The sequence below is a fragment of the Dipodomys spectabilis genome, unplaced genomic scaffold (genome assembly GCF_019054845.1).
Source record: "Dipodomys spectabilis isolate Male_0828 unplaced genomic scaffold, ASM1905484v1 ptg000002l, whole genome shotgun sequence".
In the NCBI taxonomy this organism is placed as follows: Eukaryota; Metazoa; Chordata; class Mammalia; order Rodentia; family Heteromyidae; genus Dipodomys; species Dipodomys spectabilis.
Window position 1 is genome coordinate 41,595,648 of NW_024870679.1, and position 22,620 is coordinate 41,618,267.

Consider the following 22,620-nt stretch of genomic DNA (forward strand, 5'->3'; position numbering starts at 1 on the left):
AGAAAGGTCTGTGAGAATCCATCTCCAATTAACTAGCACAAAGTTGGTTGGGAGGCATGGCTTTTCATAAAAAGTCAGTCATGACCAAGAACGGTGAAAGTGTGAGACCCCAAGTTCAAGTCCCAATATGAGCATGTGTACCCAAAAGACATATATACATACTCTACCACCACTACCACCACCACCAATAAACAACAAAAACCCCCAAAAACCTGGAGCAGAGCTGGGATTTATTCCTTGAACTCTAACCACAGTGCTGTCTTCATTAGACCAAAGTGCATGGTCTGGGCTCAAGGAAAGCCCATAGAGAGCTTAAGGTCATAGGGTACAGGTTCTCCTTAGGAGCACGCCTGGATTCCATAGCACCCAGCTGCCAAGGACCATGAGATAGTGCTTTAAGCCAGGTCTACAACTTACTGTCAATTTTAGCCCAGATTCCCTTAAAAAAAGCCACAACAGGGGATACAAATTTTTAACATTCTTTATTGACTTAGGGGCCAAATAAGGCAGCATCTGGTCAGTTAAGAAAGGCACCTTGTTGAAAATAATACATCACAGTGCTGTCAAGTGATCTCAGTCACAGAATGTGAGGATGGAAAAGACAATCTTTGGATGATATAGCTTAGGATACGTGCTCATTTGTTTTTTTCTTCACAGTCCTGGGGATCAAACCCAGGGCCTCGCACATGCCAGGCAAGTGCTCTGCCTCTGAGCTATACTCCAGTCCTTATTTATTTAAAAAGGTTGCTTCATACACCAGGGATGAAATTCAGTAAGGCTTGAGGTGGCTGCTGAGAGTTATGCCACGAGAGCAAGTAGACTGGTAAAGTTAGGGGACAGGATTAAAACTGTTTTCTCCCCCTTCATAATTTTAGTAGACTTGCTTTACTGAGCCATCACCTGAACTAACACACTCTTTATCTTTCACAAACATAGAGATGATATTTTGATCATAAGATGTTGTCCGCAGTCAAATTCTCCCTGTTCCATGCTATAGACAGACAAGACCACGGTTTGATTTTCTGTGTTCTTGGTGGAGCACTCCATGAGGTTCTGATTTTAGAGCATTGGCTTTAAAAAAACATCTGTCACCAGTCCAGAGTAAACAAAACCCTAATTGTTTATAATACTGTATCTCCCTATTTGTATCCACACCCTCCAATCACAGTGTCTTTAAAAAAATTAATCTTTCTTTATACTTCTAAAACTCCCATCCATGTGTAAGAAAACCCCATTCACTACAGCAGCACTGCTCTTCCAAGTTATGGTCAAGTCCCTCACCACCCCTCCCTTTCCCTCCTTCCCCTGACCACCCTTCCCTTCTGCCCAGCACCTAAAAACAGGGATCACGCCGTGGGGTGACGAACAGTGGTGCAGTCTTGCCTGGCCTTCTGCTACTAAGCTGAAATAGAGGAAACAGAGAGAACAAAAGGAGTTTTTAAGAACCAAGTAAATATCAGGGAAGGCTGGCATGCAACCAATTGCATTCAACACGAGCTATTTCTCTGCCAGGTCAAAGTCTCATGCCTGCTGAGGTTAAGACTGCAATTAGATGATGCAAAAAATATAGTTCTAACTACCTCAAGGGCAAATGTATCCCCTGTGATTTTCCAGTTCTCACCTGCAGCCCACATATCACATGCACATGTCTGTGCATGTATGCACATGTAAATATACCTGGACAGAATGATAAATACTCGGGCAAGGATCATGCACATTCAAATCAAATTTTCAGGGCTCTCATCTTTCAGGCCAGAGTGCCTGCAACCATCCCCACCCTGTCAAGGAAAGGCCTCCCTCACCCCGGGAAGGATCCTATACTCCTACAGGCACAGTTAATAGTTTTGGTTTCACTCCTCTTCCTACCTCATTCCCAGCAGTTTCACTGCTTCCCAGAAATACACAAAAGTCAGAGAGTGTTTCTGTTAAGAGTGGGTGGAGTTAACTCAGAGCCAGGGAAACAAGGCAAGGCAGAGGCAGCACACACTTAACTTGGACAGGCAAAAAAAGGAAGCAAGATGGCCACATACCCACAGCCACGTCTCATGCAGATAAAGGACAAACCCTCTCGCAGTCCCAGACAGCAGGGGAGCTCAGGTTAGATGAGGACCCGGCCCTTTAGAGTCCACTGCACCGAGTCAGCAGCCGATTATGCTGAGGCAGGCAGCGTCATTTACTGGATGTGCCATTGACTTTCTAATGGTTTTTCCAGAGGCCACACGTTTTTAAAGCTTTTCACGGGGCCCATTCATCTGTTTATCACCATGCATAGCATGGACTGGGGAAATGCGTAATAGCTGGGGAGCTAAGGTTACAATTAAAAGCTGGCTCCTGTCATTAAGTGGTCTTCTTTTTGGCTGGTCTTTTCTTGGGTGTCTTTGGATCCCACCATCATGAAATAAGGGGTGAAGGGTTGGATCTGAGAGAAAGAAGGTTCATGTTTTGAAGAGGCACATTTAATTTGGGTTTTTAAGTCCTGGACTCAGACTGGCTTAGAATAAATTCTCATCAAACTGAGTCCTAGAATCCATAACCTCCAAATGTTTTGCTCAAACTTGGCAACAGAGGTGAACATTGAAAACAAAAGCAAACTTAACTGGTGCTGTTTTTGGAGAAGTAGGCTTGGCTGTTCTTAGAGGTCCAGACTGGATGTCCAGAAGACAGTCTCAGTTCCAAAGGACTTTCACCTGGCTGAATTCTTAGGCAACAATTCCATTTTTAGATCAAAGCCCCAAATGGTGTAGATCACAGAAATATTCCATCTTGGCCTGGATCTTTATACTTTGATACCTAGTAATTTCTGGAATTTGTAATGGTTTTTTTTTTCCTTCCATTTGGGGGGAGGGGAATTAATGATCCCTTTCTACCCAGTGACTCATGTTGCTTTTCACTGGAGGCTGACAACAGGTAGACTTCCTTGCCAACAATGTGCAGCAGGAACTGTGACCCTGCTTGACTTCACCTGACCCTGGACTTGTAGCCAGCTACTGGAGGTGGGATAAATACTGAGGCTTTGGAATGGGGGGTGTCTGGAATTTACTTCGGTCAAAAAAAAATAAAATAGAGGAAGTGGCGCTGTGGCTCAAGTGGTAGAATGCTAGTCTTGAGTTGAAGATCTCAGGGACAGGGCATAGACTTCAAGCCCCACAACCAACCAAAAAAAAAAAAAGCAAAAAATAAAATCAAGACAAGCTGCTAAAGAAGTAAATAGCTTGAAAAGCAATCTAGACCAAGACATAGAAAGTAGGAGTAAACAAATACTTATACTATACACACAGATGAGATGAGAGTGGCACACACCAAGATGTATCAAGTAAGTGCTTTTTAATCAATACATCCAAAGGTATTTTTGCTAGCCTGAGGAAGGAAGCTTCCTTCTGCCTACCTTGCCATTTCTGCCCGCTCCCTCAGTAGAGAAAGGAAGAAGAAATTCCTTTTTGAACCCACAACATTAGATAAACATAACCAAGTCTTTACATGTGGCTTTGGAGAAGGCTGCTAGGATGCTTGCAAACACGACATCCGGGGTCTGGGATGCATCGATAGCAGAGTGGATTCCCCGTTTACTGTAGTACTCTACCAGCGGGGTGGTCTGAGTGTGGTAAGCCTCCAAGCGGATCTTCAAGGCCTTCTCATTATCATCTGATCGCCGGATCAGGGGTTCCCCAGTGATCTGAGAATAAGATGTGGGGAGAGTGAAAAGTTGGGACTATGACCAAGTCTCCTTTACCTATGCCAGAAGCAGATAGGAGATAAGACCATTCTACCTAAGGTGCTGTCTATTCCCACAGTGCATCAAAGGCAAAGACACATAAGCTAGACCCTTTCAATGAAGAAGTGCGCTACTCTCAGAAGCAGACCAGCTGGTGCAGAGAAGTCAGGGAGAAACAGCAACTGCAAGGAAAATGGACTCACTGAAGGAAGAAAGGCAATTCTCTCTAACAGCTCTGGGCTCAGGCTGTTCAGCTTCCAAGACAAATACTTCCAGGGTTAGAAGAAGGAAGATAGAGGCCTCAGAGCTGCATTAGCAAGTGTAATGTTAATTGTCTAAATACTTAGCATAGGTATTAAAGCAACATTCACTAACATTCTAAAAGAGGCAAATGAAAAGAGGAAGAACTCTAAATGGTAGAGTTAGCAATACTGTGAAATATGACTAAGTTGACATCGTGGGTTTGGAACATGTACACAGAAAGCTTGGATGACCTGATGAACTTGTCTCATATGACACAAGTAAACTGGGAAACTTCTCGCTATTGCCTGAATGCTTTAAAACACATCACATGCACTCTTTAGAGAATGTATGAGAACCCATGGAACAGCACAGCAGTTTCTGGAGTATAGGAGTGTATTCTGGAGTAGGATGGGTCAATAAACTTCTCTTCAGTACTATTTTCCTCCTCTAATCCAGAGTTTCCTAGCAACTTTCTGATGAGGTGACAGCTTAGGGGGCCACAATGCCAGAAAAGGACTGTTCTGAAAAGAGGACAGTCCAAACTGGATGCTGGTAAACAGCTAGCACTGGTAGGTACTCTGAGGTCAAACAATAACTTATCTGAGAAACACTATGAAGAGCTGTCTTACCCATGTGATTTACTTGATAAAGATAACTTGTTATGATTAAATCAGTAATATTTGTAAAAGAGTAGAAGTTTTTTGTTTGCTTTTAAAGAAAAGAAAGAAAACAGTAAAGGAAGAAATAAAATTCCCATCCCAGGTTTACATACGTCATCTTTCATGGGTTCTTTTGGGGGGTTGAACTCCTCATGGTAGGACCGGCCACTCATGGGATGAATCAGCCTGAAAGACAGCAAGTGATCGTGAGTCAGGCAGCCTGGAAGTTCCTCTGAGCCCAAGAATCTCCAGAATGACAAGTACAGGCAGAAACTGGACAGTAAGACTTTTTGCCCAACAGAGAATCCATCTATCCACACCTTTCACTTAGGAAAATAACTGACCTTGCTTAGGAAAATAACTAGGCCAATAATTCTGCCAACAGAAAAGTAGGATTTCTACTTTCACCCAGCATTATAATGAATGCCTGAAGAGGCAAACTGCTGGCTTTACTGCCTAATTCAGCACTTGAGAGAAGGAACTCTGGTGCTGGACTCACATAGCCATCCATTCTATTTTCACTCCTTCCTAGTCTAATTCCGACCTTAACCTATATCTAGCGGTCAGGAAATGAACAAACTGCAATCTGTTCTCCAGCAACACTTAAGGCGGGGAGAAATTGTGGAGCTAAGTAACTACATCCAATTTGATAACGCTTTTACAGAGATTGCTACAATGTGCTATGGGGACAGGAGACAGAGGAATACAGCCTACTGTTTCTTCCCTTCTGTTCTTTTGAGACTCTGTTATGTTGCCCAGCCTGGACTCAAATTCATGATCCTCTAGCCTCAGGCTTCCAAGCAGCTGTGATTACAAGAATGTACGACCACTGTACCTGTCATAATCCTATTTTTCTAACCTTCTTTTATTACCAAAAAAGACCAGTGTTAACAAAAAAGAACGTTTTATGGATGCAAATATGGACACAAGACAATGCAGAACTCCTCTGAGATGACATAGATCAAGGACAGCCATTCATTCTGGGCCAATGTTCAATTCATTAGGAAAAATGACATATTAAACAATGTATGCCTATAATCCTACTCAGGAGGCTGAAATTTGAGGATTATATAGACAAATGTGAAAGACTCAACTCCAAATAACCATCAAAAAGCTAGAAGTGAAGGTGTGGCTTAAAGTGGTAGAGTACCAGCCTTGAGAGAAAAAAAAAAGGTAAGAGAGTAAGGCCCCAAGTTCAGGTCAGTACTGGGGGGAAAAAAAAGAAAAAAAACAAATCATGAAGATAGGCTTTTTTGTCACGCATATAGTTCCAGGTTCTCAGGAGGCTAAGCTGGGAGAATACTTTGGCCTAGGAATTAAAGATGACTGTGAATAACGGACAGGCAGAATGAAGTACAAGCCAGAACAGCCCAAGAACAGATATTCATTGGACACTGAGGATATGATGCTGAACCCTCTTAGATAACAAGCCCTTGTTCCTGACTGGAGATGGTCATACACAGGAGTCCAGAAACTCAAGAAGGGAATGAGGCAGGCTCTGCTTAACTGCCAGGCTTGCTTGCATTGCGTACTTTCACCAAGCTGGAAGTGAAGGTTTGCTCTCCTCATAAAGGTGTTTCCACCTGTTGGCATGCATACATACATTTTTTTAGTGGGGCCTGTAATGGCTACTCTAGGCCTGCCCAGTTGTTTGGAAGGTTGAGGGGATCAATATCTTAGCACATCAGTTGGGAAATGTGTTTACGCTTATTGCATTATTATCAGTAAAATGTGATAATTGCGTTTTATTCACAGTATCCTTATAGAAGGATTTAAGATGATCCAGTTATTGAAAAAGGTTAAGTGGGGGAAGGCAGGGTAACTCACAGAAATAAGCTCTCCTCAGCCAGGTGTTGGTGGCTCATGCCTGTAATCCTAGCTATTCAGGAGGCTGAGATGTGAAGATCACAGTTTGAAGCCAGCCCAGTTAGGAAAGTCTGTGAGACACTTATTGCTAGTAAACCACTAGTCTTAAGCAAAAGCACTAATCTTAAGCAAAAAAAAAAAAAAAAAAAAAAAAGCCAAGGGACAGTGTCCAGACCCTAAGTTCAAGCTCAGTACTGGTACCAAAACCTAAAAACCAACACTCTCTCCACCCAACAAAAAAGAAGTTAAGAGTGAGCAGGTGTGTAACTCAGTTTCATACAGTAAGGTTGGCTCCACTATTAGAGTCCCTGGGACTACCACTTAAGCCATATTAAACTGACTAGTACTGGTCTCACTTTCTTCTGACCATCATATCAGCATAGTAAACTAGGAGGCAGAAAGCAGGTTTCTGGTACTAGCCCTACCATTCACCTGTCAGACAGACTTGAAAAACAGACCTTCACTCCTGTGGCATGTCCCATGAAGGTGTGGGTCCTCTTTATTCACACTAAACCACTCACATTGCAAACTGAGGGACCCAGTTCTTCCCTTCTTTCCTTCACTCAATCCTGCAACTTGTTCAGAAACTGTCTGCTCCCTCAACTAGTAACAGGGCTCCATCACTCCATGTGGCTCACTAGTGATTCTCTCAATTTAATTTATATGCCAGCACCAAGATAATATTCTTTAATGCTGTACTTTCCCCAACCCCTAGCTCAAGATTATTCCATGATGGCAGAAAGCTTTGTCAAGTCTTTTCAGCCCAGAAGATCTGCTAAGCCCCCATACTGCTACCCAGTCCCCAGAATACTCCTTAAATTTTGGGCAAAACATGTAGTACTAGCCCCCAATTCAGATTCATTTTTGTTTCTATTCCTTTTTGGGAAAACTTCACTGAAATTCTCTTCATCCACCAAGGTTGAGTGCATGTTACACTGCTCCTAGGCAGGCTTCCTCACTAGTCCTCAGATTCTAATCTTGGACTTCCTACTGCACCAAATACAGAACAATCCAGATTTCATGCATCACTCTTGGAGGTCAGAGATGGACATCACTTTATTATTTTGCAGGGGTAGGGAATCTGTGTTCTGCCAAGGGCCATTGAGATATTTATAACATCATTTGCAGGTCATACACAGTTATCAATATAGGCAGATGGGTGATGGGCAGTCGAGCCAAGAGCCAAAGAGAATAAATGTTTGCCATGTAATGTATCAAATGACTTCAAGGGCCTTATATAGTATTCCCCATCTCTGTTCTTGAGTTTTTCCTAGTCTTTGACCTCAGGGCTAATATTGTGGCATGTAGAGATGTACTCAGGGTATTGGATCTATCCAGCCAAAGGCTCCCAGTGTTGTCTGGTTCTGCTAACATTTGCTTTGCATCTCAAGGACTCAGGTCTGATGACATCCTTATTGATAGCCTTACCGTTCTTAGCCTACATTATAACTTTGTCTTCTCTCTACCTAACAGGGGCACAAAGAAGCAAAAAGCCCTGCATTGAAGAAGTCTATAGAAGAATTGGAACATGAAACTAGAACACTTGAAAAGAAAAATAACAAAGTAGAATCAATTGTATATCTAACACAACCTTGCCAGATAACACTTTTCACGTTTGGTATAGACTACCAACACATGGAAAAGTTACCCAATCTTATAACAAAAGTCAAAGTTATAGTCTAAGACATTTTCTTCCTAAATTAAAAACTTAGCCAATCATGTTAGCACACTCTTGTAATTCCAGCTACTTTGAGATAGAAGAGCAAGTTTGAGGCTAGTTTGGACAATGTTAGCAAACCCTATCTCAAAAAGAAAATATACATGAAATGACTGGAAGCATAGCTCAAGCGACAAAGCACTTGCCTATCAAGCATGAGGCCCTGGGTTCTATTTGCCATCGCTACAAAATAGTTCCAAGTTGACACACGATCTAATGTGGTCGTAATCTTCATTTAATAGTGGCTGAAACACAAATATATGTCATAAGGGAATAATCAAGTAAAGAAAGCTTCCCTTAATACTGTGAAATATGTAACAATTGAAAATAATTTTCATGAATGTCTAGTTCAAGATGGTGGGCTGAGACTTTATTAAAATAACAAGACATTAAAAAAGCTCTATCTCACAATAAAGAGGAATACGGAAGGCCCATTAATGGTTGAGAGCTTCCAACATATTTCTGGGAAGCACAAAGCAGATGGCAGAGTGCAAAGAGAAATAGGGTTTAGGTAACAGCCTAAAACAGCTCTAAAGCAGCTCTTCAGAATAAACTTGTTCAGAAGCAAAAGCATTTCTATGCTGCACACAACTATTATACAGAAAAATACACAAAAACTAAGGTGGCTATACTAAGAACAAGTTTTCCCTCCATTTTCTAAACTTTATGTAGCTAATCATATTATTTTTGTAATTAATAAAAATTCAGTGGCAAAGTATGGCAGTTCCAATTGAAGCCATATTTAGAAAACACTAGAACAGAGAGAGACACACACTTGAAAGGAATTTGACATTTCTTAGTATCTATTGTAAGCAAAACACTCATCTATATACTTTATGTCATCTAATATATGCACAGCAATTCTTTGAGGCAGGTACTATTAACCGCATTCTCCATATAAGGAAGCAACCTTGGACAGGTTAACAAATGTGCCTGCCTGACTTCAAATCCCTTGCTCTTTTTCCTGTATCACCACATCCCATGTCACACCCCAGTCACCAAATAAGACCAATCTATGTTGACATAGCACTTAGCTTCATGGCTGGGAGCAGGCAAGAGTAACTGTCATAATCTGATAAACCTCTGAAGAAGCATGAAAAGGAGAGACCTTCAAGGGACAGGTACCTTCCGGTGATTCTCCGAATGAGCAGGGAGTCTGGGATGCAGAACTCAATCACAGAATCAAGCTTCTCTTTCCTTTTCTCCATGAGGTCATCAAGCTGTAAAAGAGCATTTGACCCACTTAAGCTACCATACCTATATACTTCAAAGGAATTAAAAGGGTCAGGGCTGGGAAGGTGGCTCAGTGGTAGAGTGCTTGCCTTGCATGCATGAGGCCCTGGGTTCAATTCCTTAGCAATATATAAACAGAAAAAGTCAGAAGTGGTACTGTGGCTCAAGTGGTAGAATAATAGCCTTGAGCTGAAGAGCTCAGGGACAGCCGCCCAGGCCCAGAGTTCAAGCCCCACAACAGAAAGAGAGAAAGAAAGAAAGAAAGAGAGAGAGAGAGAGAGAGAGAGAGAAAGAGGGAGGGAGGGAGGGAGGAAGGGAGGGAGGGAGAGAGAAAGAGAGAGGGAGGGAGGGAGGGAGGGAGGGAGGGAGGGATCAGAGTTTGTCTTCATGCAATAGTGATACTACCCACCATTTCAGCCTGCCTCACAGTCCGAGGGAAGCCATCTAGAAGGAAGCCATTTTTGCATGAAGGGGTCTCCAAATTCTTCTCAATAAGCTCCACTACCATCTCATCACTCACCTGGACGTTAAGAACAAAGGAGCCAGGCGTTGAAATTTGTTATTACGTGCTATTAGCCCAACTTCAAGGTCAAAAGTTTGTGTGTGCATAACCTAATTACTTAATGAGATAAATTGCCTCTCCCTTTCCCTCTGCCCCTCTTTCTCTCCATCTCCCTCTCCTCCCCCTTCTCCTAGCAGCTGTGCTCCATCATGTGCTTTCCACCTTGTTCTGCTGGTAGGAGCCCAGAAACGATGAAGCCAAGTAACGTTAGACTGAACCCTCTGAAACCATGAGCCAAAATAAATATTCCCTCTTTTAAGTTAATCTCGTCACAGTGACTCAAAGCTGCCAGATTCAGGCCCCATTTGCAAGCCCAAAATTCAGGATTTCCATATTTGCCACATATATAGTATCTTCTCCTGAAACTCTCCTGTGTTTCCATAAGCTGGTGAGGGAAGAGGGACTCCAAAGCCTCAGAAGAGCTCCATGTCACAGGTCCTGAAGGCCTTCCCTGCCATTAAATCAAGTCTTAAACACAAGATAACAGCTTATTTTGACAACCAGCTGTTCTCAAGTCATAAGGAAAGTGAGGGCAAGGGCAGGGAAATTACCTCAGGAGAACTAGAGCTGGGACTGATCAGGGTGCAGGAAGGTACTAACTCTCCCAGATTCACAGTTTTCACTAGGCTAACAGTATCATGATTGAGATGTGTGCTTGTCATACATTTGGCCAACTTTGGACATACATGAAGTCCTGTACTTTTTGCCCAGGCCAGCTCCCGACTGCAGTTCTTCTATCTGTGCCTCCTATATACCTGGGATTACAAGTGTTTGCCTGCCTTTCATGTCCAAAATACTTCTGAGCCTCCCTAAAAATCTCAGGAAGGTTAAGAACTAGCGGCTCAAACCTACAATCCTAGCCACTCAGAAGGCTGAGATCTGAGGATCACAGTTCAAAGACACTCTGGAAAATCCATGAGACTCTTTGATCTTCAGTTAACTACCAAAAAGCAGAAGTGGAGCTATAGCTCAAGTGGTAGAATGCTAGCCTTGAGCAAAAAAACTCAGGGATAGCACCAATCCCTCCTGGTATTCAAAAAGAAATTTTTTTTCTTTTTGTGCTTTTATAGAAATGAAAAGTTCCTATTCTGTATCATACAGATTGGCAAGCTGTTATCTCTTAAAACCAACTATGAATGTGGGGACAAAGTACAAATTCTATTACTAAGTGAAGACTGGAGATAAGCAATCTTATTGCCACATCCCAATTTTTTTCAGTAAAGAATTTTTTGCCAAGACCCAAAGTCCAAAATATCTAGCTTTCTGCTTGATTCAAGGCCTCCCTAAATTAAAGGGAAAGCTAGAAAGCAATGGGTAGAGGGGACAGATAGATAATAGTACCACTCAATATAGTACCTCAAAGCCTAACAGGACATAACTCGGGGATGAAAATGAAGTTCATCCCTTATTCAACAAATATTCCCAGTGACCCTGTGTTCAGGGATCAATCTCTAGCATGAGCAAAAAACAAAACAAAAGCAAAGGATCATACATAAAATGACTTCTGAAAGTGATTCCTAGAGGTCAAGTTCCAGGATAACTATTAGAATTAAGTTCTGGCACTAATCAAAGACCTAGCAGACAATATATTGTATTTGTCCAATCAGACTAACTGGCCTAAAACTAGGACAATCCTATTATGGTCTCCAAACAGGAAGACTGCTTTTGTCACAGTGATCAACTTTTTTGGGTGAGACACTGAACACTGAACCACAGGAGTTAACAAATACTTCTGTGACCTCTCAAGTCTTCTCTGAATACATTCGTAAATTCTAATCTAGAGACAGCAGTTTCATTTTTGACCTTATAATTTGGGTGAGTTTTTTTTATTTTGGGGCTGGGAGTAAGGGGAGGCTTGAACTAACAGCCTGGGTGCTATCTCTGAGCTTTTTCACTCAAACCTAGTGCTCTACCACTGGAGTCACAGCTCCATTTCTGGCTTTTTGGTGGTTCATTGGAGATAAGTCTCACAGACTACCTGGGTTACTGGTGGCTCATGCCTATAATCCTAGCTACTCAGGAGGCTGAAATCTCAGGATCGTGGTTCAAAGCCAGTCCGGGCAGGAAAGTCCTTGAGACTCTTATCTCCAATAAACCACTAGGAAACTGGAAGTGGTGCTGTAGCTCAAGTGGTACAGCGCTGGCCTCGAGCTGAAGAGCTGAGGAAATGCCCAGAATTCAAGCCGCACGACCAACAACAACAACAAAAAGTCTCACAGACTTTCCTGCCCAGGCTGGCTTTGAATCACAATCATCAGACCTTTGCCATCTGAGTAGCTAGGATTACAGTTGTGAGCCACTGGTGCCTGGCAAACTTGGATGTATTTTAAAAAGCATTCAAGTAGCTTCAAAGAAAACTGTGAAAAAATTAATCATCATAAATTCAGAATAAACTAAGTAACTTGCTATTCTGAAAGTTCACATTATCTACCAGTTTGTTAAAAAGATCCTCTAATTCAAGTTTCTTTCAGAAGGAAATGCTCTGTGTCTGTGTTTGCTGGTGAATGTCTGAAATGGCTTTGATACTAGACAGTTCAGATCTGCACTCAGGATAATCAGCATTCACTGGTATACTCACCAGCTTTCCAGCATCCATAGTTGCCTTCAGTTTTTTCCCAAGTTCTGAACCAGAAGCCACCATGGCCCTCAGCATATCACCAGTGGCCAAATGACAGACACAGAAGTTCTCAGCCAATTTTGGTGCCTGTGGAGAAAAACACAAAAACCAAGCTAAGATTTAAAACTGAAGGCCCTGGGTCAGATGGCCTGGGTATGAAGCAGGTCTATGTCATGTTTATACATGTTTATAAGGGGCTATGTGAACTCAAGCCTCAGTTCATCTATCTTACATTATATTCTCATGTAAAATAATTATAGTAAAGCCAGGCGCCGGTGACTCACGCCTGTAATCCTAGCTACTCAGGAGGCTGAGATCTGAGGATCATGGTTCAAAGCCATCCCTGGCAGGAAAGTCTGTGAGACTCTTATCTCCAATACAAAACACTAGAAAACCGGAAGTGGTGCTGTGGCTCAAGTGGTAGAGCACTCGCCTTGAGCTGAAAAGCGCAGGGACAGCGCTGAAGCCCAGAGTTCAAGCCCCACAACTGACAAAATAAATAAATAAATAAGTAAATAAAATAATTTAAAAACTGATTATAGGATTATGGTAACAGATATATTACAACATATGCAAAATACTTAAAACAGTACAACTAACAGAAAACAAGCCAATACTAGCTATTATTACTATGTCCACTAGACAACAACACAGATCAGTTTCCCTATTATAAATGGGAATAAAAACAGCAGTATTATCAAGTGCTCATGGCTCATATCTATAATCCTAGGTACTTAGGAGACTGAGATCTGAGGATCACGGTTCAAAGTCAGCTCAGGAAGGAAAGTCCTGTGAGACACTTATTTCCAACTAACTACCAAAAAGCCAGAAATAGAGCTTTGGCTCAAAGTCATAGAGCACTAGCCTTGAGCACAAAAGCTCAAGGAAAGTGCCCAGGCCTTGAGTTCAAGCTCTAGGACTGATACACGTACACACACACAAAAGCAGTATTAACACTTCACATAGCTGTTGCAAAGTGTAAATAAAACCATATATATATGTGTATATATATGGTATATGACACATATGAAACAAGGCATGGCACATAATATACTGAATACTTGCCACAGGAGAAAAGAACAGAGGTTTACTCCAGACAAATTTGGGCTCCTCCCCTTCCTTGTCAGTAGCACGTAGCTATGTCATTATCTTGGCCAATTCACTTAACTTTCCACAGGCTCAGCTTCCCTTTCTCATTTGCTTGATATAAAACAGAACAGGATCCTCTCAGAAGGTGGCTGTGAGGCTTAGATGAGATTATTTAGGCAGAACACTTGATGAGTTGTACAGTATAGTTCTCCCCGACTCACACTATTTAGTAGTCTGGCCTTAAACTCTGGCTTAGAATAAATTTATTCTAAGGGCATGAACTTAAGAGTCAAACTGCCTGGTCTTGGACTACAGGTGCACCCATCACTACATACCTAACTTGGGAAGTCATTTTACCCTTTTGGTTTCAAATTCCTGTGAAATGGAGATGTTAATCATGGCTGTCACCATTGAGTTGATAAGATGCTATGGCACTAGGCATTTGTAGCACACAGTATGTAAGTCCTCAGTGAGCGTCCTCTGTTAGTCACCTCTTCCCTAGTCCTCTATTCACTTACATGGAAAGAAATCATTTACTTTACCAATGTCTCTCCAAAGAACGCTGTTAAGAGTCAAGGAAATAAATGAACAGGAGACATAGATCCTATTCTCAAAAGCTCATAGTTTTGAGCCAGGACTACAGCTTAGTGGCAAAGCACTTACCTAGCATGTACAATGTCTCTAAGAATCAAACCCAGTACTGCAAAAAGAGCTCCCAGTTTGGTGCACTATAAATCAGGATGCACAATTGGACTGGAAGAGATCTTGAATGGTTCAACATAGGCTTTGTTGTGGCTAAACAGGGAAAATAGAACTCACATGGAATTGAATCAGTTCAAGTAGCTCATGGCTATCTTTCTAGTTCAGTTGTTTCAGAAAATAAGTAGCTGGGTTCCAGTTCAAACCAGTTATTTGGGTCTTAATGCAGGAAATTCTGGTTTGTGATTCATGGATTAATTCAAGTGAAGACATTCCTTCAGAGCAAAAAGGAACTCAGATAAGAAGGCATTATAAACTGCATCTTTAAATGTTTTTAAATTATTATAAAGGCAATGTACAATTACATAAGCCAAAGTCGGGTAAAAAGTATATTTCTTTTTGACAGTGTCACCTCTTCCCTCACTATACACTGCATCTTAATGTATAAAAGGGAGACTGGTGGAGGGGAGATCAGTGGGTGGAGAGAGGGAAAAAGGAGATGATACTGGGGGTGGGGAGGATGTGTGTGCATGTGTGCCCATGCATATATGTAGATAGTATAATAAAACCCAGCTGGGTACTAGTGGCTTATGCCTGTAATCCTAGCTACTCAGGAGGCTGAGATCTGAGGATCATGGTTTTTCAAAGCCAGCCTGAGCAGGAAAGTCTGTGAGACTCATCTCCAATAAATCACAGAAAACCAGAAGTGGCACTGTGGCTCAGGTGGAAGAACACTAGCCTTGAGCTGAAGAGCTGAGGGATAGCACCCAGGCCCAGAGTTCAAGCCCCATGACTGACAAAAAACAAACAAAAAAAACAAGCCAAGCAGGACTCTTATATACCATAAAGTACACACACTAGTACAAACCAAGACTACCTCTTTTACTTCCTGCTGGCCAAGTGGGGATCCATATAATTGGCTGAATCCTGAGACCCTCAATAGCTCTATGTTATCAGACTACTCAGTTCTCAAGAGTTAGCTTTACCACTAATCAAGTGGGGACAATGGCTACTTCATAGGACCCTTAGGAAGGTAAATGGAATAAAATACAAAAATATCAGACCTGCAATAAGCACTCAACAAATACAAGACTTCCATGGTCTTTGTTGTTGTTGGTTATAGGGCTTGAACTCAGGGCCTGGGCACTGTCCCTGAGTATCTTTGTACTTAAGACTAGTGCTTAAGCCACAGTGCCACTTCTGGTTTTTGAGTGTTTTAATTGGAGATAAAGAGTCCCACTGGGACTTTTCTGCCCTGGCTGGCTTTGAACTGCGATCCTCAGATCTTAGCCTCCTGAATATCTAGGATTACAGGAGTGAGCCACCAGGGCCTAGTATCATGGTCTTTCTTATGTTACCCTTTCTTTGCAGACTATAAAGGCCTGGAGAGATAACTTTATTGTAATTCCTTAGCACTTTAGACTTACATTTTACATTAGATTCTCTTACTCTGAATTACTTGGGCTGGTGGGAGGTGGGCAAGGAGTGATGCTAACTTGCAGATTTGATTCAGTACAGTAGGCATCTAGCATGTGTTTAGTTGTTGTTGTTTTTTTTTTTTGGGGGGGGGTCTGGTCGTGGGGCCTGAACTCTGGGCCTGGGCACTGTCCCTCAGCTCTTCAGCTCAAGGCTAGTGCTCTACCACTTGAGCACCTTCCCAGCCCTGCATGTGTTTAGTTTTAAGGCATCTCGTCTGGATGGGTGGCTGGCCTCTGGGCCACACTCTTGAGAGGAAAGGTCTAGAATCCACATAACCACTCTGCTGCTGGCCACACTGATGCTGAGCTCAAGGAATAGGCTTAACACCTACCTCTACCAGAACCCTGACAATGGGGAGGACGGTGGGAGACTGTTTTAAGGCGTGTGTAAGAATGGCTAAAAACACGAGAGGCACAGTATGTGGTTTTGTGTTTTCAAACTTTAGTGTACTGACAGACCCTGGCTTGCTATGGTTTGACTTATGAATCCTCTCTCCTCTCTCCTCTTTCTCCCTTTCCTCATCTCCCCATTTCTGCCTTGTGCTAGTACCAGGGCTCTATCAAAGCCCTTTTGTTCATTGCTGGCCTCCTCCAACTTGAGCCAAGCCTCCACTTCTGACTTTTTGCTGGTTAATTGAAGAAAAGAGTCCAATTCACCAGCACATGTCTACCTGGGCTTGCTCTGGATGGTGATCCTTTGATCTCAGCCTCCTGAGTAGCTAGGAATACAGGCATGAGCCACTGGACCCAGCTAAATTTTCTTCCGTGCGCCCCCCCCCCCACCTTTTTTTGGTAAAAATACAAGTTTATTCTTAAATGTACAACAGACTCCCAAAACAACACTCATTCTAGTTATGGTTGTCAAGAGGTGTTATGGAAAGGAACTTGGATATTTAAATAGAAATGGAATCAAGAGACTCTATCATCTTAAGCAAGAAGAACAGATTGCTTTTTGCCACATTTCTTTTTTTTTTTTTGTTAGGCACGGGGCTTGAACTCTGGGCCTGGGCACTGTCCAGGCTCTTCATCTCAAGGCTAGTGCTCTACCACTTGAGCCACAGCACCACTTCAGATTTTCTGTGATTTATTGGACGTTAAGAGTCTCTTACCTCTTATCTCTCTCTTCCTGCCCCGTCTGGCTTTGAACCCAAATTCTCAGATCTTAACCTCCTGAGTACTAGGATTACAGGTGTGAGCCACCAGCACCCAGCTGGCCTTATTTCTTACTTCCACCTGTGGCCAGGTTCCCTTTCCAGTGTCTTCACTCCTTTTCTTATTTCTGCTTGAAGTCTTATCTTCCCCATCCATCTCTTTTGGGCTGTTTCTTGAGCTACTTCAAGGATTTAGTCATCTTCATGGTTCATGGTTGGACATGGTTCCTGCCACCTGTGTGTGTTAGTCCAGGGGTTTGCATTCAGGGCCTGGGTGCTGTCCCTGAGCTTTTTTGTGCTCAAGGCTAGTGCTCTACCACTTGAGCCACAGCTCCACTTCTGGCCTTTTTGTTGGTTAATTGGAGGTAAGAATCTCACAGGGAATTTTCTGCCTGGGTGGCTTCAAACTGCAATCCTCGGTCACAGCCTCCTGAGTAGACAGGATTATAGGCATGAGCTGCCAGTGCCTGGCTTATGACTTTTAATGATGGGATACATTATCAGATTGTAATCCCATATAAAAAAATCTGTATTATAAATATCCAAGGCACTTACTTAAAATACAAATGCCAGACCCATTCTTAAATTTTGTGATTGGGGGGCTGGGAAGGTGGCTCAGTGGTAGAGTGCTTGTCTTGTATGCATGAGGCCCTGGGTTCAATCCTCAACACCACATAAACAGCTGGAAGTGGCACTGTGGCTCAAGTGGAAGAGCGCTAACCTTGAGCTAAAGAGCTATAGGGACAGCACCTAGGCCCAGAAATTAAGCCCCATGATTGACAAAAAAGAAAGAAAGAGAAATTATGATTGAGTGTTCTCAGGTAGTTATCTAGGTGGTTCTTCTTTCTTTCTTTTTTTCCTCTCCAGATAGGAACTCTTGCTTGATTCACTTGCTTCAACCTTCTAAGTGCTGGTATCACAGGCATGCACTACTACACTTGGCTAAGAAATACACTTGGGTTTGGCCACAGTACAGGAGCATCCTATTCCAGAAGGGAGAGAGAGAAACACAGTAAAAATAGCAGGACTGGCAACTATGGCTCAGGTGAAGGAGTGCCAGCAAATAAATAACCTCAATCAAGTATTTTAGTTGCTTTAAAACATTATTTTAATATAAAAACAGACCATTTTCAAATGGCTATTTTTTTGGTGAAACTGGGGTTTGAAGTCAGGGAATCATGCTTGCTAGGCAGATGCTGTAGTCCTTGGGCTATACCTCTAGCCCTTAAATAGTTATTTTTAAATCAAGAGTTTTCAAAGGAAAGATAATCTCAGTCATGCCCATATGGAACACATAGAACTCTGAGTTATATAGGTATAACAGGAAGTAACAATGGGAAAAAACCAAATGTCACTGAGTAGGTTCCAGTTACTAAGCCCCAGCTTAGGGATTTTACACCAAAGATTGCAAACACTTGCCAAAGATGGCCAGGCAGGCAATGCAAATGAATGAACTAAGTCTAATGTGCACAAAAGGCTGTGAGGGGCCAGGGGCCAGCAGGGAGCAATGGTGCCCTTCTAAATAGAACTGCCACTCTGCAGCTAAGGAGTACTGCCACACTGGTATGGAGGCCCACTGCTACCCAGTCTGTTCATTTCTCAAGAGAAACTGGAGCCCTAGCACAAATGAAAACATTCAATTTAGTATTTTGAAAGTTGGCAAAAAAAGAATAAATGACACATTAACTCTTCTATATAGAACATAAGACTGGGTAATGAATAAAGGAACATTTCTTCTGATAAGAGTATCTCAGCCAGTAAATGAAAAGTGAATAGAGTTAGGACACCAATCATTTTGTCATCCATAATGAATGACTGGACTGTGGCACTGAATAACAGTATCTGCAAACAACACAGAGGTGAGCAGACAGCAGGTGCTTCCTGACAGCGGAGCACCACTTGTGGTATTGGGCCCAAACCCTGAATCTGATTAAGCATATGAAGTAAACTAAGTAATTATAGGAACCATGACAGAGGCGGATGTTAAATGCTAACAGGACACACGTGAAAATTCCTAGAATAAGGAATAGTACTCCCAGGATGTACTAGATTCTTTCACAAATATATAGTATAGAAAAAGAGAAAAGAGGGGTTGGGAAGGTAGGTCAGTGGCAGAGTGCTTGCATCGTATGCATGAGGCTCTGGGTCCAATTCCTCAGCATGATATAAGCAGAAAAAGCCGGAAGTGGCGCTGTGGCTCAAAAAAAAAAAAGAAAGAAAGAAAAAGAGAAAGGAATAAAAACTTGGGAGTTCAAATGATCACATTTGTAAGACAAATACTAACTTGAACACTAATTCCAATTAAAATCATTAACTTTTTTTTTTTTTCAGTCATGGGGCTTCAACTCAGGACCTGGGTGCTGTCCCACAGCTCTTTTGCTCAAAGCTAACTAGCACTTACTACTTTGAGCCACAGTTCCACTTCTGATTGTCTGGTAGTTAATTGGAGATAAGAGTCTATGGGACTTTCCTGCTTAGGCTACCTTTGAACAATGATCCTCAATCTCAGCCTCCTGAGCAACTAGGATTACAGATGTGAGCCATCAACTTCCATCTTAAAATTGTTAAAGAATAAAAATTAAAAAGTTAACTTTTTAGAGCACTCTGTGTGTGTGTGTGTTTGGGAGTGTATCAGTACTTAAAATTCTGGATCTTGTGTTCTGGGTAGGCCTTTTTCACTCACAGCTGGAGCTCTAATATTTGAGACATATATTTCCACTTCTAGCTCTTTGTTCATTAACCAGAAATGAGAGATTATTGGATTTGTTTTCCTCAGCTGGCTGTGAACCCTGATTCTCAGATCTCAGCCTCTTGAGTAGACTTGATTGTAGGCATGAGCTACTGGTGCCCAGCTTGTACTTGTATTTTACAAGAATTTATCTTGCAGATATTCGAAATATTCACAAATGATGTGTTATGGTACCTGAGAGTTGCTGTATAATGACTTGTAATAATTTGTAACTTGTAGGGAGAAGCAATAACCACCAATTGATGGTTACTGAGGCTCATTATATTATCCTTGTCTTCCATGCATTCAGAACTTATCATAATAAAAAGTTAGTGTGTGGGGGGTGTATCTGCAGGCTAAATGCTGCTGCTGTAGACCTCTGAAACCTCTGACTTATAAACTTTTTAAATACAATTACCAGAATTCCTATTGTTCTATGAACTGGGAAGAGTACCTAATTAAGCTAAATGACATTTGTAGCTCTTACCTTTTCCTTAAGTGCCACTTCTAATCCCTCCACTTCACAAAGCTGTCTCTGAACAATTCTCACTATTCCTACACCTTTGTCAACCAGCCTGTAAGTGTAATTTTCTTCAAAACTTCGAAATAAATCATGTTTTATAAAGAAATACATCAAAATTGGAAGATGTGTTAGAAAGATGTGCGGGAAGATGTGTTAGAACAATAAGTGAGTCAATATTCATCAAACACCTATTATGCTAGGCCTTCTAGTATCCTTGTGAACTTTTTACTTTTCAGGTAAGAACATGGAGGCTCTGAAGTCACTGAACTTGCTAGTTCATAAAACTCTTGTCTCAGCATTGGAATGGGCTGTTCATTTCACAACTACTCAAACTACTGACGTCAAAAGAAAAAAAAAATCTCATTTGAACTATCCTGTTTGTACTTCACTAGTCATAGCACAAATCCACAGAATCTGGTGTAAAACCCTAAGGTTGCAGGTTACCTAATAACAGAAGTTGGCAGCAACAGGAAAAAGGAGTTATCGACATCACTGGGCACAAAGGAGGGGTCAGTACAGGTGGAGTCCCAAAGAGAAGTAGCTCAGTTTACAGACAGACCTGGAAAAGTGATCCTTTCTAATCTAGTGCATGTAGGCAGAAAGCCAAGTCACACTCATCGCCTATATTATCATGTCATTCATCCTTTTCCACTAACTCCAACAAGTTTCAAGCTGTGTGCCATAAGGGCCCCCGAAATGAGCAAGATGGTCTGTTTGCCCAGACTTCAGAATTTGGCAAGTGCCCGAAAAAGTGGAGAGAGCCCAGACCTACACAAATTCCTTCTTCATAGTCTAAGGATGAACTAGGGCCCAAGACCTAAGGTTTGATGTGGGAAGGATGGCAATGCTAAACCCTAAGGCAGAAAAGTGGCATCAACTACCCATCCCATGAGTTTGAGAATCTAAATAATACCATAAATCTGAACCCTAATCTATGACCCCATTATGGCCTAGATCTAGAGAGAGCCCAGATTCCAAGTGAAACCCTGTGATCTGCTAGGGCAGAAAGGCAACTACAATCTGGGTCCTCTAGGGACCCAAAGCTTCTAAATTTCGCTTCATGTCCAGGAAACTAATTTGACTAACTTGGGAAAGCCAGTTGATTTCTCTAGACTTGTTTCCTTACCTGTTGATCCGGGAAGTTATTTCGAGTTCCTTCGCATCTAAAATCATTTGAATCACCTGAGCAGCTGCTCAGCCTTCCTTCAGACTGATCCCGGAGTAATCAGAGACCTCGTGTGCATTACCAATCCTTCATTGGGGCACTATTCAAAGGTTCAAACTCGGAAACCCTCATGGATCCAGAGGTTACAAACCAGATCTATTCTTCCACCTCCAGCTTTCCAGACAAACGGGGAGAATCTTAGGGTTTCCTCCCACCCCCCCACAACATAAAAAGGGCACCCAGGTCACACCTCACTCTTCTCAGTAGTACTTCTAATCAGTACATACCAGCTCCCACTCGGCCCCACGGGCAGGAAACAGCCCTCCACCCCAAGTCAATAATCATGATTAGAAAAGTTCTCCTACAAGCGCCGGGGAGTAAACCTGATTCAGGACAATCCACTCCTAACTCGCAGGTACTCTGAAACTTCTGGCCTCCAGGTGGCCTGTAATCCAGAGTCTCAACCACCGGCTCCGCCACCCCTTGAATCTCCCAGTCTCTTACCGCCGCCGCCCCCCCACCCGCCCTGCCCCCCCCCCAAGGCATCTAACAGCCCCTAACATCCTTTACCACACCTTACTTCAGCCAGGGGCTTTCAAGGACCCCAATCCTAACCCAAACCTGCCGACCTCCAATTTGGATCCTCCCCCTGAACACTTCACCAGACCGTAGCGAGTCCCCCTCCTCACTAGGCCTCGGCCCATCACCAGATCCTGGGCGAGAAAAGGGCTTTCCAGAGCTCAGGCCGCCTTGACCTTGGAGTTTCTCGGGCTCTACCACCGAGCCCGGTCTGGACGCTCACCTGGGTACCTTTGCCAGCTCCAGGAGGCCCCAACAGTACCGCCCGGATGCCTTTAGGATACTTCGGTTTGGGGTCGGTCGCTAACGCGGTGGGAGCCATGTCCGCCAAAACCTCTCACCGCCACCCGCCAAGCACACCTCCCAGGTCCAGTGCTTCCAGGCCAGCGCGCCACGCACACCACGCACGGCCCACTCTCCAAGGCTGCACATTGGCTAGGTACCGAGTCCATCAGCCCTCTCGGTCCGCCCCTAGAACTAACGGACAGTTCAGTTTACCAATCGCTCGTCGACACTGAGGAAGGCTGCTTCTAACTGGATAGAATGAATTCTAGAGTAAGGAAGAGGCGGGCCATCACGAACTGAGTGGGGCGGGGTGT

General features: G+C 42.8%; 1 protein-coding gene across 2 annotated transcripts; it reads right to left on the reverse strand.

Moving 5' to 3' along the window:
* Window positions 1–1,180: 1,180 nt before the first annotated feature.
* Window positions 1,181–22,455, reverse strand: Ak2 (adenylate kinase 2). 2 transcript variants are annotated; one of them, XM_042680869.1, is made up of 7 exons: window positions 22,245–22,454; window positions 12,571–12,696; window positions 9,840–9,950; window positions 9,323–9,417; window positions 4,728–4,800; window positions 3,478–3,673; window positions 1,181–1,402 (listed from the first exon to the last, which is right to left on the reverse strand). In XM_042680869.1, the coding sequence occupies exons 1-7, from the start codon at window positions 22,341–22,343 to the stop codon at window positions 1,398–1,400; spliced, it is 705 nt and encodes a 234-aa protein (XP_042536803.1). In that variant the 5' UTR covers window positions 22,344–22,454; the 3' UTR covers window positions 1,181–1,397. The 2 variants fall into 2 exon arrangements, with proteins under 2 accessions (XP_042536803.1, XP_042536798.1); XM_042680864.1 differs by lacking the exon at window positions 1,181–1,402 and having other exon boundaries at window positions 3,308–3,673; window positions 22,245–22,455.
* Between the last annotated feature and the right edge of the window lie 165 nt (window positions 22,456–22,620).